The 11,539-nt window shown below is 40.7% G+C and overlaps 2 protein-coding genes across 6 annotated transcripts in view; both read left to right on the forward strand.

Moving 5' to 3' along the window:
- Nucleotides 1–4,266: 4,266 nt before the first annotated feature.
- Nucleotides 4,267–9,372, forward strand: si:ch211-195b13.1 (STKc_SGK domain-containing protein). Its single transcript, XM_024296885.2, has 13 exons — nucleotides 4,267–4,512; nucleotides 4,740–4,815; nucleotides 5,254–5,332; nucleotides 5,416–5,456; nucleotides 6,189–6,246; nucleotides 6,319–6,402; nucleotides 6,482–6,613; nucleotides 6,688–6,800; nucleotides 6,893–7,016; nucleotides 7,094–7,189; nucleotides 7,277–7,432; nucleotides 7,519–7,608; nucleotides 8,101–9,372. The coding sequence occupies exons 1-13, from the start codon at nucleotides 4,443–4,445 to the stop codon at nucleotides 8,263–8,265; spliced, it is 1,284 nt and encodes a 427-aa protein (XP_024152653.1). The 5' UTR covers nucleotides 4,267–4,442; the 3' UTR covers nucleotides 8,266–9,372.
- Nucleotides 9,373–9,692: 320 nt separating this feature from the next.
- Nucleotides 9,693–11,539, forward strand: part of eya3 (EYA transcriptional coactivator and phosphatase 3) — a 14,086-nt gene continuing 12,239 nt past the window's right edge. For 2 of the 5 annotated variants that reach the window (XM_024296816.2, XM_024296844.2), the window contains exon 1: nucleotides 10,192–10,331. The gene's annotated coding sequence lies outside the window, so the exon portion shown is untranslated. Of the gene's footprint in view, nucleotides 9,809–10,189; nucleotides 10,332–11,539 lie in introns of those variants that run through there. The other 3 variants (XM_036214159.1, XM_024296833.2, XM_024296825.2) reach the window with 3 other exon arrangements.

Here is an 11,539-nt window from a genome sequence, read left to right on the forward strand (position 1 = left end):
TGCAAGTGAATGGAGACCCTAGTTCTGAAGAGGATCAAAGTTCTTTTAGCAGCTCCAAATCATTGACTATATAAGCGAACTGAACTGATTTACTCATCCCCCATTATATTTCAAAGAGAAAGGACATGCCAGCTCCAAAAAAGGGCGTTTAGTCAATGGCGTGCACTTGTATAGCCCTTTTTACACCGTCCTTGAAGGCCAAAAGCGCTTTACAGTCACAGACCCATTCACACATTCACACAAAAGCCAAAACCCTGGAGACTTCTTTGGTGAATCAGCCATCATATTCTCATTACCAAGTCGTCACATTTTGACACATAGTTAAGGACCCCTCCACGTCAAAAACTGACGCTTTGGTTGTCCCCAACTCGTTGCTTCTTGACATATTGGCTGTTCCAATTAAATCAAGGCACTCCAACCTAATGGCTGCAAACAGATACAGGTCCGGTAAAGAGACGTGGACCACACTGGTACCCTAACCTTAACCCGTATTGAACGCAGATCGGTAATGGATGCGGATCGATACCTGACACGGATTGGCGACTGACTTGACTTCATTTCATTAGAGGTGGACGTAAGCTGAATTCTATTGTGGTGTCACACTTGCTCAGTCCAGATGTCTTATACAGTCAACCACAGACATGAAAACACTAGACGGATCATGTCTGACTTCACCTAGTTGATTCTGAATGGCAAATTGAAGCCTAAATTCAGCCGGAAGCATTGATGGCATCACTCCACCCTTTTCAAAAGTCACATTTACAGTAGGTAGGACAAACTGAAGTTTAAAGCTCCGTTAGGTTCACCATTTGACAACCCATGGCAAATCAGAAAGCAACGCTCTTAAATGTTTGCAATTTGAGCTCTAATTAAATAAAAAGGTTGATTTATCCCCATTTCAAACTTCTTGGTTTGCTTCTAGTTTGGGAAAGAGTTAAACTGCTGCAGTCCCTGACCTTTTCATTGCATGTAGAGGAATGAGCACAGGCCCGCATGGCTCAGAGAAAAACAGTTCTCTTTGTGCGTCAGGTTGTCCTGCTGATGTAATACAGAAGATCGTTCTTGCTTTGTCATAAACAGTTCTGTACAGAACTGTTGATCCAGCCCTCATTTCTTCATGATTTTCTTCCAACCATCCAACCTTCCCCGTAATCTCTTGGCGCTCTTTCACAATCGTCCTCCAGGCTCACTGACTCTGATCTTTAGGAGATTTTTATTATTTTTTGAAGGCTTTCAACTTAACAATATGCAGTCATCAGGCCAAAGTCATTTAACTTCTGTTCTCTGAAAGAAGTGGAACGTTTGTTCTGGAAATGTTACTTGAAGAGGGAAGAGGAAGAAACCAAAAAAGAGGCATTGTTATAGAAACTCCAATAGCAGAAAACTAAAGTTTGCTTGATAAATGATGAGGAACGTAAGGAAATGACCAGAAAATGTTCTGTACTGCGGACGATCTGATTTGACACTCTGCCATTGGACTCAGCAGATTTGCACTGAGCAGATGTGGTGAACCGATGAGATTTATCCTTCCCGATCATCCCTGCATTACTTTAAAGTTACGTAACCTTTAGGGTCAGTGGAGCACGTCATCAACAGCTGGATGGGAACTAATGTCACCAGACATTTCTCTGAATTTATGTAATTTTTGTTTGACCAACTCAGCTCATGAGCTCGACCTTGTGAGACACAGAAATCCACTTTTTCTTCGGAATGAAGGGCATGTGGAGATTTGTTGGATTAAAGCCGTGGCTTGTGGAATAGATACTCTTAATTCCCAGTTTTTAATGTGGCTCGCTGGGATGCAGCAGAACAGATTCAGTTCATTTATAAAGTGACAACTCACCACCGAGCTTGTCTTAGAGTGCCACAAAAAAGCATGAAACACCAAACCAAGAGAAATCCATTCCAGATTATACAATTTACTAGTTGCTAAATTTTGTTAGATTATTTTTTCTCAAAAACAAAAGATTTGACTGATTTCTACATTTCTGATATCTACTTTATCAAAAGGTCATTGTGCCATCTAATACATAAACACAATATAATTATATTTTTTTATGAACACAGAGTAAGACAGTTTCAAACATCTCTATTTAAGATCTAATGAATTCCAAAAAACATTTTTGGACACTAAAAAATTCCAGAATAAGAATCTTTTTATTGGTTAAAAGCAAAATTACTATTTGCAAATGTATGTTTTTTATTTTATGTTGTTTTTTCATTTAAAATATATGAACTGAAATTATACTGATTTAATGTGGAGATCCCCAAGGATCTCTTCTAGATCACCTTCTTTTCAGCTCAAAAAATTGAACTGAAAATAAAGGTTTATATAGTAATGAATGAAAGTTGATTGACTTATCATGGGGTGTGCTCCTTTACATTAAGAACATTCTATAAAAAATAAATATATCTCCAGATGGTTTATTTAGTGAAACAAATTCTAATTCAAATTCCATTTTTTTGTCACATACATATACAAACATAGTATAATATGCAGTGAAATGTATTTCACAACTGTCCGACTGTTACAAGAACGAAGATGCCTGTTTTGGGTTAGAACTCTGAAAGTTCTGTTCACTTTTGAGGAGGTTTATATTTTAGCCCCAAATCAAAAAAATAGTCAAATTCTTTGAACATAAAGGGTTTATTTTTATAAGCTGTAATTTTCCAAACTTGTCAAGAGGCAGGACTTCTTAAAAAAAAAGGAAAAATTCAACTAAAAGAAGAGAAAGAGTTTCAAAAATGGGTGTTGGGCTTGTGCATGTGTGTGAGTTGTTGATAAACGTGGCTTTGCTGATTGCGTCTTGTGTCTACCCGTACTGTGTTGACTAGATTCCTCTGGGACCCGCCTGCGTCACCAAGGTCCTCAGTCATCGTAGCACCAGCTCCTTAAAGATTTCCATGGCTAAGTAATTAATTTTTTGCAGATAGGGATGTCTGACTGTAGAATATACAGTTTTAAACAAAGATTGAACTTGTGTCGATAGTAAAGTTAGCTGCAGCCTTGGACTAGAACTTTACAGCCTGACTGGCTTAGAAGCGCTTATAATTTCCAGCCAGTTAAAAGGCAAAATTATAAAAAAAAGGAAGGAAATTGTTCATTATGTGGTGGACAATTGTGTTAACAAAAACTTTGCAGAACTAAAGATGGGCAATAATTAGCAAAATGTAGGAACATATCTTGTGTTTTAATGTGTGGAAGATACGCACCTGATAGTCAGAGGATCAGCATAACTAGCTAGTAATCATTTTTCTGGCATTTATCAAGCTTTTTAATGCAAAAAAATGTATATGTTCATGCTTCATTTCTAGTCAAAAGCTAATTGTTTCATGCCTTGTTTGTGTAAAGCTATTTTTTCATGCCTTTTTTGATGAAAAAAGTATTTTTCGTAATTGTTTTATAGTTTTTGTCAAATTCTTAAATTTTTTGGTCATTTTTAATCAAAATATTTTATTGCTTTTTGTCAAAAGCAAATTTTCATGTTTTTTAGGGGGGGTGTGTCATTTTTTACAGGTCAAAAGTTTATAATTTCGTGCTTTTTTCTTGTCAAAAGCTAATTTTAATGCTTTTTTTTGTTCATTTTTTTTTTCTTTTTCGTCATAAGCTCTTTTTTGTGCTTTTGTGGTAAAAAGGTCATTTTTTCATACTTTTCTTTTGGCCCAAAGCTCTTTTGTTCGTGCTTTTATTTGGTCAGAAACTCAGTTTTTTATGCTTTTTTTCAGTCAAAGGCTAATTTTTTTCATGCTTTTACTTTCATGTCAAAAGCTCATTTTTGTGGCTTTTTATGGTCAAACATTTAAAATTTTAGAAGCAAAAGTTATTTTTATGCTCTTTTTTTTCCAAAAGTGCGTTTTTTGTGCTTTTTTTTAAAGTCAAACGCTCCTTATTTCATGTTTTTTTGTTTTTTTTTTGTTGTTTTTTTTTAGTTTTTTTGTTCTTTACCATGCTCTTTGGGGGGTTATAATTCGTCTTTAGGATGACAAAAGCATTTAAATGTAAGTCCCCTCCCTGCTAAGATGTGTATCTGTAATATTGACCTGAATAACAAAAATATTATTGATTTTTAACAAGCTGGATAAAATAGTGCCAGGTGGAAAATTCCATAGACAGAGAGAGGGGGGAGGGGTTTAACAATGGAACCCCCCAACCCCCTCCTTCGTCATCTCTTGTGCTGCAAAGTGTTGCTGCAACGGAGTCCCGTGACGTCACGCCTGCCTTGTTGCCGTGGCTACCCGGATGACAGAGAGGTGGGCGCGGTCTGCCCCGCATCACGTGCTCCTTATAAAGCCTGGCTGCAGGCTCGCGCATCGTCAGAAAGAGCGGAGCGCGTGGACTAAAAGGAGCACGAGCCGCTTTGCTGTTTTTGTTATTATCAAGTAACGTTTGTCTTATTGTTGGATTTTTGTTTTTCTGCTACGCATCGGAATAAGAATTGTTCATGGCCGTGACAGAAGCTGGATGCGACCTGACTTACTGCAAGATGAGGGGGATTGCGGCTGTTCTCGCGGGTGAGGCTCGCGCTTGTTTGCGGATGTAAATGAACGCTTCAAAGTGAAACGGATATTAATATTTTCATGTGACGTCTCCGTCTGGTGGAGAGCCGCGCGCGCCAGTGACGTGAATGGAAACTGTTGTTATGAATGGAACTGCGCCGGTTGCGTAACCGTAAAGCCGCCGCGCGTGCCGCGGCTTCCGTTCGTCCTCCGTTTGTCTCACAGACTTCTGTTCTCCGCAGCTTTCATCAAGGAGAGGAAGATGGGCCTGAACGACTTCATCCAGAAGCTGGTGTCCACCCCGCACATCTGCCAACAGTGAGTGTCTCCAGCGCCTCATTCATTGCTCATTGACGGCTTATCCGCACATGCGCAGCTTGACAGAACATCCGAAGTGTACAGTGGTGTCATAATGAGCCCGGCTTCCTCTCCATAATCACCTCTCAGCCAAATCCCTTTTGTTCCCTGGTGGAGGATAAGCCTGTAATTCAATTATTTCATGATACATGGCTTGGCTGTCATACAGTCCTGAACTCTCCAGGTGGGGGTCAGTCAGGTGCAGTCGAAAATCCCCTCAGACTTTACCTCTGCCCTCGCCAGGTAGCAGATGAGGGAGAAGGGCACCTAGGCTGAGACCTGGCTTAACTCTAGGAAGGGTCAGACGGTCAAATGCTGTACACTCGACCTCCAGACGGCGTCCGCTGGCTCATCCACCTGATGCATGATGAAAACAATAATTTTACATTTGTTTTTCAGCGCTGAAGTCAACAACTTCCTGAAGATTGATGAGAACCAGAACGAGGAGGGCGAAGACGGTCTGCTCTCTGAAAGTCGGGTAAGTTCCAGAAGTTCCTACTTTGACACTCCTCTTCTTTTGACTGAACTGCATCCATAAAGTTCCTCTTTTTGTTCCTTCAGATGTGCCTAAAGTCACGGAGCTCGCTGGCGGAGGAAACTCAGTAAGTAAAAGATTTCATCAGTAGTTACCAGGTTTGTGACGGGCGTCCAGGAACGCGTTCTTGGATGCCCGCTGCAAACCCGGCATGAACTTTTAGCATTTGATGTTCACTGGACTGTCGCGATACTAGAGCATGTCCACCACCTTTAGTTGAAAGATGATTCATACAAAGTGTCGAAGCAATGACTACAAAAAAGCGTCACTACCAAATCGTGAGTCGTGAGTTTTGTACGTAGAGCCCGAAAACAGTCGTAGACGCGCGTCACAAACCCAGTATGACTTTATAGCATATGGTGTTCACACTGGATGGCTGTGACCAGATACTAGACTATGTCCGCAACCTATGGTTGAAAGATGATTAATGCAAAATTTCAAAGCAATGTCTACGAAAAAGTGTCACTACCAAATTGAAGTCCCGGATTGGTCAAAGTTTGACCTGGTTTACCTTGCAATGCAAGTTTTGTACATAGAGCCGAAAAATGGTCATAGAAACATCGTCAGAAACCTGGTATGAACTTTTAGCATATGGTGTTCACACTGGATGGTAGTAACCCGATACTAGAGCATGTCTGCCACCTATAGTTGGAAGAGGGACTATGACAAGAGCCTGAAAATGGTCGTAGAAACTTGCGTGAACACAGAAGTTTTGAACGCAGAAGATTAGATAGATTTTTTCAGATAGAAATTTTTCATTGAAAGTGTAGAGATCCTAACTGTCTCATTTGTCCTACAGGATAAAACCTTCAGATTTTGACTACCTCAAGATCATCGGGAAAGGCAGCTTTGGAAAGGTAAGTGTGTCTTTGTGGGCAGCTCTGCCTCTCTGTGCGCCGCAGGCTCTCATCCAAATGTTCTCTTTGCAGGTGTTGCTGGCTCGACACAAGGAGAGCACGACATATTATGCCGTAAAGGTGCTGCAGAAGAAGATCATCCTCAAGAAGAAAGAGGTCAGTCTTCACTCCTTGCAAAACTTTTTTTTTCTTTGTAAAGTTTCAGAGGTCACTCATTCTCGTGAACTTCCTTCAGCAAAAGCACATCATGGCCGAGCGCAGCGTCCTGATGAAGAACATCAAGCACCCCTTCCTGGTGGGGCTTCATTACTCCTTCCAGACCACAGACAAGCTCTACTTTGTTTTGGATTACGTGAACGGTGGAGAGGTGAGTGGCGGTCATGCACTGCTGACGGGTTGGATATTGGCTTCTTGAGGCTGACTGATCTTTATCTCCTGTAGCTCTTCTACCACCTCCAGAGGGAGAGGGTCTTTCTGGAGCCTCGAGCTCGCTTCTATGCTGCTGAAATCGCCAGTGCTCTTGGCTACCTCCACTCTCTGCACATCGTTTACAGGTACATTGCAATCCTTTAGCTCCCCCTGGTGGACATGTGTGACTATAACAGCTCTTTTTAAAACTGTTTTATTTTATTTTTTTGTTTCCCAGGGACCTGAAGCCTGAGAACATCCTGCTGGACTCACAGGGACACATCGTTCTGACAGACTTTGGACTCTGCAAAGAGGGTCTTGAGCCCAATGGGACCACATCCACCTTCTGCGGGACGCCTGAGGTAGACCTCACACCTAGAGACATTTGGCTGATAATATCAAGCAAGGACAGACATTGACTGTTTTTATTATGTTGTAGTATTTGGCACCTGAGGTTCTGCAAAAACAAGCGTACGACCGCACAGTGGACTGGTGGTGTCTGGGATCGGTTCTCTACGAGATGCTCTATGGACTTGTGAGTGAAACCTCTGAAGATGTTGACCCTCCTGGAAGTTCACACAGGATCAATTTGACCTTAGTGTTTTTTTATTTTTCCAAACAGCCACCCTTCTATAGTCGTAACACAGCTGAGATGTACAACAATATCCTGCACAAAACACCGGCTCTGAAGCCCAACGTGTCAAACGCTGGCAGGGAGCTGCTGGAGGGGCTCCTGCAGAAGGAGCGCACCAAGAGGCTGGGAGCAAAGGACGACTTTGTGAGTGAGCTCACAAGTTTAAAACCGACAACTCACTGTCATGTTTGGAGTCATTTCCCTCATAGAGTTTTTCTTTCTCCTTCCAGCTTGAGCTCAAGTATCACTCCTTCTTCTCTCCCATCAACTGGGACGACCTGATGGCCAAGAAGATCACACCCCCGTTCATTCCCTCTGTGGTACGTCCAGACCCACAAGCCACTTTGTTTAGCGTTTGTTCCTTCAGAAGTCACTGTTGTCACACTTTAAGTCCAACAAAAAACATAGAATAAATCCAACAGCTGAAATACCTTTTAGTCCATAAATATTAATTTGACACATATTTAAATGTGCATTTATTTAAACATTAATTTATTCCATTTACATTTGAATGCATTTGATTCTTAAAACCACATTGAAGCAAAATATTTTACACTTTTAAGATTTTGGTACAGAAAAGATCAAAGAGAAACAGTGCAACTTTTTTTTTAAGGTTGTAACTTTAAAATATATTTCAATAAAAACAAGTTTATAACATTAAAACTGTAAAAAAAAATACATTTGTTGGATGTATTTGATAGTTTAAAATCTGATTAAGTGAATGTTTCATGGAGAGTTTAGATGAAGAACAAATATTGTACATGGAGATGTCCTATATTGTTGTCTAAAATTATGCCCCTCCCATTTTTCAGTCTGGACCCACAGACCTGCGACACTTTGACCCGGAGTTCACCCACCTCCCGGTGTCGTCGTCTCTGTGCAGCGACACGCTAACAGTGACCAGCAGCGTCAAGGAGGCAGCAGGGGCCTTCCCGGGCTTCTCCTACGGGCCGCCATCAGGCCACTCCTTCATGTGAACGGCAGCACCTCCGACCCCCGGATCGGATGGGAGGTGGGTCCAAGGGCCCCACCCCTCTGCACACCAAGCACCTGGAACAGTAAACAAGCGTGCCAAGTATGGAAGCGGGAATCGGAGAGAAGTGCCTGGCGTCTGCTGGGAGGGGTCTGCCCTCCAGCTGGTTTTCATCGTGGGGCGCACGCCGTGCTTTTTTTTTGTTGTTTTTTCATGTGAATGCTGACTTGCACTTGAGGAAACAAGGGTCCACCACCAGAAGAATGCGTATCTGTCTTATTGTGTCATATCTGAACCTGAAGGAAGCAAAGGCTGCAGACCAAACAAACATCTCAGACCTGTTTGTCCTCAAACCAAACTGTACTGTAAAGAACAAACTTCTGTTTTAATGTGAAACCTAAAGGTTTTCTGAACTGTTTACTTCACAAAGTCCTGCGTATAGAACTTCCTGATATGTATATATAGTTCCATTTCAATATATATATATATCTTCTATTTTTGGTTTGAAACCTTTAACTTGTTTCATTAGCATGTGCTGCTCTAATGGAATCCTCCAATCAGGAGAGTCGAGCAGCAAAAAAAAAAAAAAAAAATGTCAAAGAGCACGCGCACATTCTGTTATTTAAAGTCCAGTGCTTGCTGTTTTATGGCAAACACTGTATTTATGTATCATGTAGTAGTCAACTGTCTTGTGCCTGATCCATGTTTTCCATATGTACATAACCCCGCCCCCTTACCCGCCCATACAAACCCTTCGGTTCCTTTTCCCAAAGGTAACCATAAGAAAAGTGCTTCTCTGAAAGGTGCAATAAATGAGAACCCCTAAATATCTTCATCACAGGTGGGCTTGTCCTTTCTGTTGTATGACTTATCAGGAGAGTTTTGTCCTTCCACGTCGTCGACTTTCAAATTTTCAAACGTGTCGAAACGAACACATGAAACCGAGGCAACGCAGTTCTGGATCGTGTTCTTCCACATTTGGAAGCTTTTGAATATTTTTTTAAGTGTATTTATTTTCATGAAACTTTGCAAACATGGAAATCGACCGCGATCATCGGAAACACTAACCTGTAATCTTACACCATGCAAAAATAAAACTCTTTCAAAGTTGGTTTCTGTCTGTGAATGATTACGGTGGTCAGAATGAGACCTGTACTCTTAAAGAACGTCGACGTTCACCCCAGTTTAAAGTGAATAATTCTAGAAAATGAGTTTAAATAAGTCAGAGACCTTCTGGCTTTCAGGTTTTCTCCCGAGCCCGCTTTCAAGTGTAGACTTCCAACAAGATCACTCTTGATTACCTGGAGCGGTTGCCATAGAAAAGACAAATCTTACCAACTTGGACCAATCACTGCTTATTAGTTACATCTGGCAAATGGATTGACTTCATTTGGTTGAAGCCAAAAGAAAGTCATTTTTCAGTTCTCTTATTCAGTCAATGGTTGTCATAAATGTATTAAATATTAATAAAAAAATATAATAAATAAAAATGTATTAATGTCAATTTTATCATCTAAGGTCAAAAGCTTTGGATCGTGACCCAAATGGTAAGATCCTTGATAGCTGGCAACTAGAATGCTCCTTTGGAGATGCAGTAGTTTGGTGATTTAGGGTGCTCTAGGAGCATATTAAAGCCCCTCTCAGCAGTTTTGGATTAGATTATATTTCTGAAAAACATGTAAAACAAAATAGGATCTGGTTTAGGAAGAACAGAATATGGTTGAAATATTTTTCTGATGTATTTTACTAGCAAAATCATTGAAAAGAATGTTGTTTTTAAGCTAATTGTGTGCTCCATCATTTGAAACAAATCCTTGGATTTAAATTCAGATTCTAATGGAGTAGAAAAAGCAGTTTACAGCAGTCAAAGTGATATTTGTTTTATTTCAGTTAGCCACAACCTTCAGTGTTTCCCGCCTACGGTAGAGGGCTCTATTGTGCGCACATGCGCAGTTATCCGCTGGTCAAAACTTCCTGCAAAATACTGCTCCCTAACAACAGACAAAGCTTACCGCGGTGGGATTGTCGACAGTCGCGGACTGAAGGCGCCCTCGGTCCGCTCCGTCAATGGTAAGGCCGCTCTGACCGCTGCGGTGTGCCCACGGGGCTCCATGCGTGGTTTGCGCCGTTGTCGGTGGCTGCGGGAGAGAGAGATGTATTCACACGCTGCCTCAGTGCCTGTCCAACTGGCTACTGCTCTCGGCTAATCTCTGGAGCTTAAAACTTTCACTTTTTTATATGAGCAAAGTGTAGCTGAAGTTGCTGTAAGAATTATAACTGTACCATTAAGTGACACGCATTAGAAATGAACAGCTATGTGATCCTATATGGAGTTGTAGGGAATTATGTGTAGGAAACCCTGGGTTCGCTAACACTGATAGCTAGCATTCTCTCTGCTCGGCGCGGGCTAATTACTGGTGTGCTAGTTCTCACCATTCCTGGCTGGTTGTGTATGTCCCTGTGACTTCCGGTCATAGACTAAACTTTAAAAGTGACGCTGAAATAAAAATAAATATGTACAGCTGTTTTATTCTAAGGGAGCTACTGCTTCTCTGGAAGCTTCTCAACAGCTTCATTGTCGCAGCTAACTGTCTCCGGCCGGGTTATTTACTGGAAGCTTAAATGGTTGCGTATTTAAAGATGACGTGAAGGAGGACCCAGAATAAAAACACCTGTCGTTTGTCCATACTGTTAGTCAATTTGAAGTCGATTTATTTGTAATTGGTCAAGGATAGACTGTATCAAAGAAAACGGGATCATCATCCCACAAAGACTAACATAGAAATAGTATATTCCTGAATGTTTTTGAGGGCCCCTAAACTGACATTTTAGGGTCTTCAGGTTTGGAAATAGTAAGATCCACGGGGGTCTGCAACATTAGAGATTTGGCTGCATTTTGTTTTTCTATATATTGTTATATTTGAGTTTAATAGAAAGCCCAACTCTGTTTACAACTGCATACTTAACTAGCACAGCGAAATCTATTTGTTTCTGCATCATTTTCCATCTCGTTTTAAACTTTTTCCTATTTTTGTTGACTCCTTACATAAAAAAAAAAAAAACGAATTAGACTCTTTTGTGGTACTAAACTCTGCTAAATCCAAACTAGTTAATTTATATGCAGATTATAGACATAAAAACATTGTCATAAAATCCAAATAAATCAAACTTTTATCTGATTAAAAAAAATGTATTATTTTTAAAATAATTGATGCTAACTTTGGGGAAAACATTACCATAAAAGGCCAGAAAAAAAATCATAGCTTTTTTCACAGCTT

This window comes from Oryzias melastigma, linkage group LG11, assembly GCF_002922805.2.
Source record: "Oryzias melastigma strain HK-1 linkage group LG11, ASM292280v2, whole genome shotgun sequence".
Classification (NCBI taxonomy): Eukaryota; Metazoa; Chordata; class Actinopteri; order Beloniformes; family Adrianichthyidae; genus Oryzias; species Oryzias melastigma.

What these genes read in the sequence shown, in the direction of transcription:
- si:ch211-195b13.1 (XM_024296885.2), top strand. Translation starts at nt 4,443, where the DNA reads ATGGCCGTGACAGAAGCTGGATGCGACCTGACTTACTGCAAGATGAGG. An exon ending in TCGCTGGCGGAGGAAACTCA is followed by an intron (nt 5,457 to 6,188) that starts GTAAGTAAAAGA and finishes TTTGTCCTACAG; the next exon opens with GATAAAACCTTCAGATTTTG. An exon ending in GGAAAGGCAGCTTTGGAAAG is followed by an intron (nt 6,247 to 6,318) that starts GTAAGTGTGTCT and finishes TTCTCTTTGCAG; the next exon opens with GTGTTGCTGGCTCGACACAA.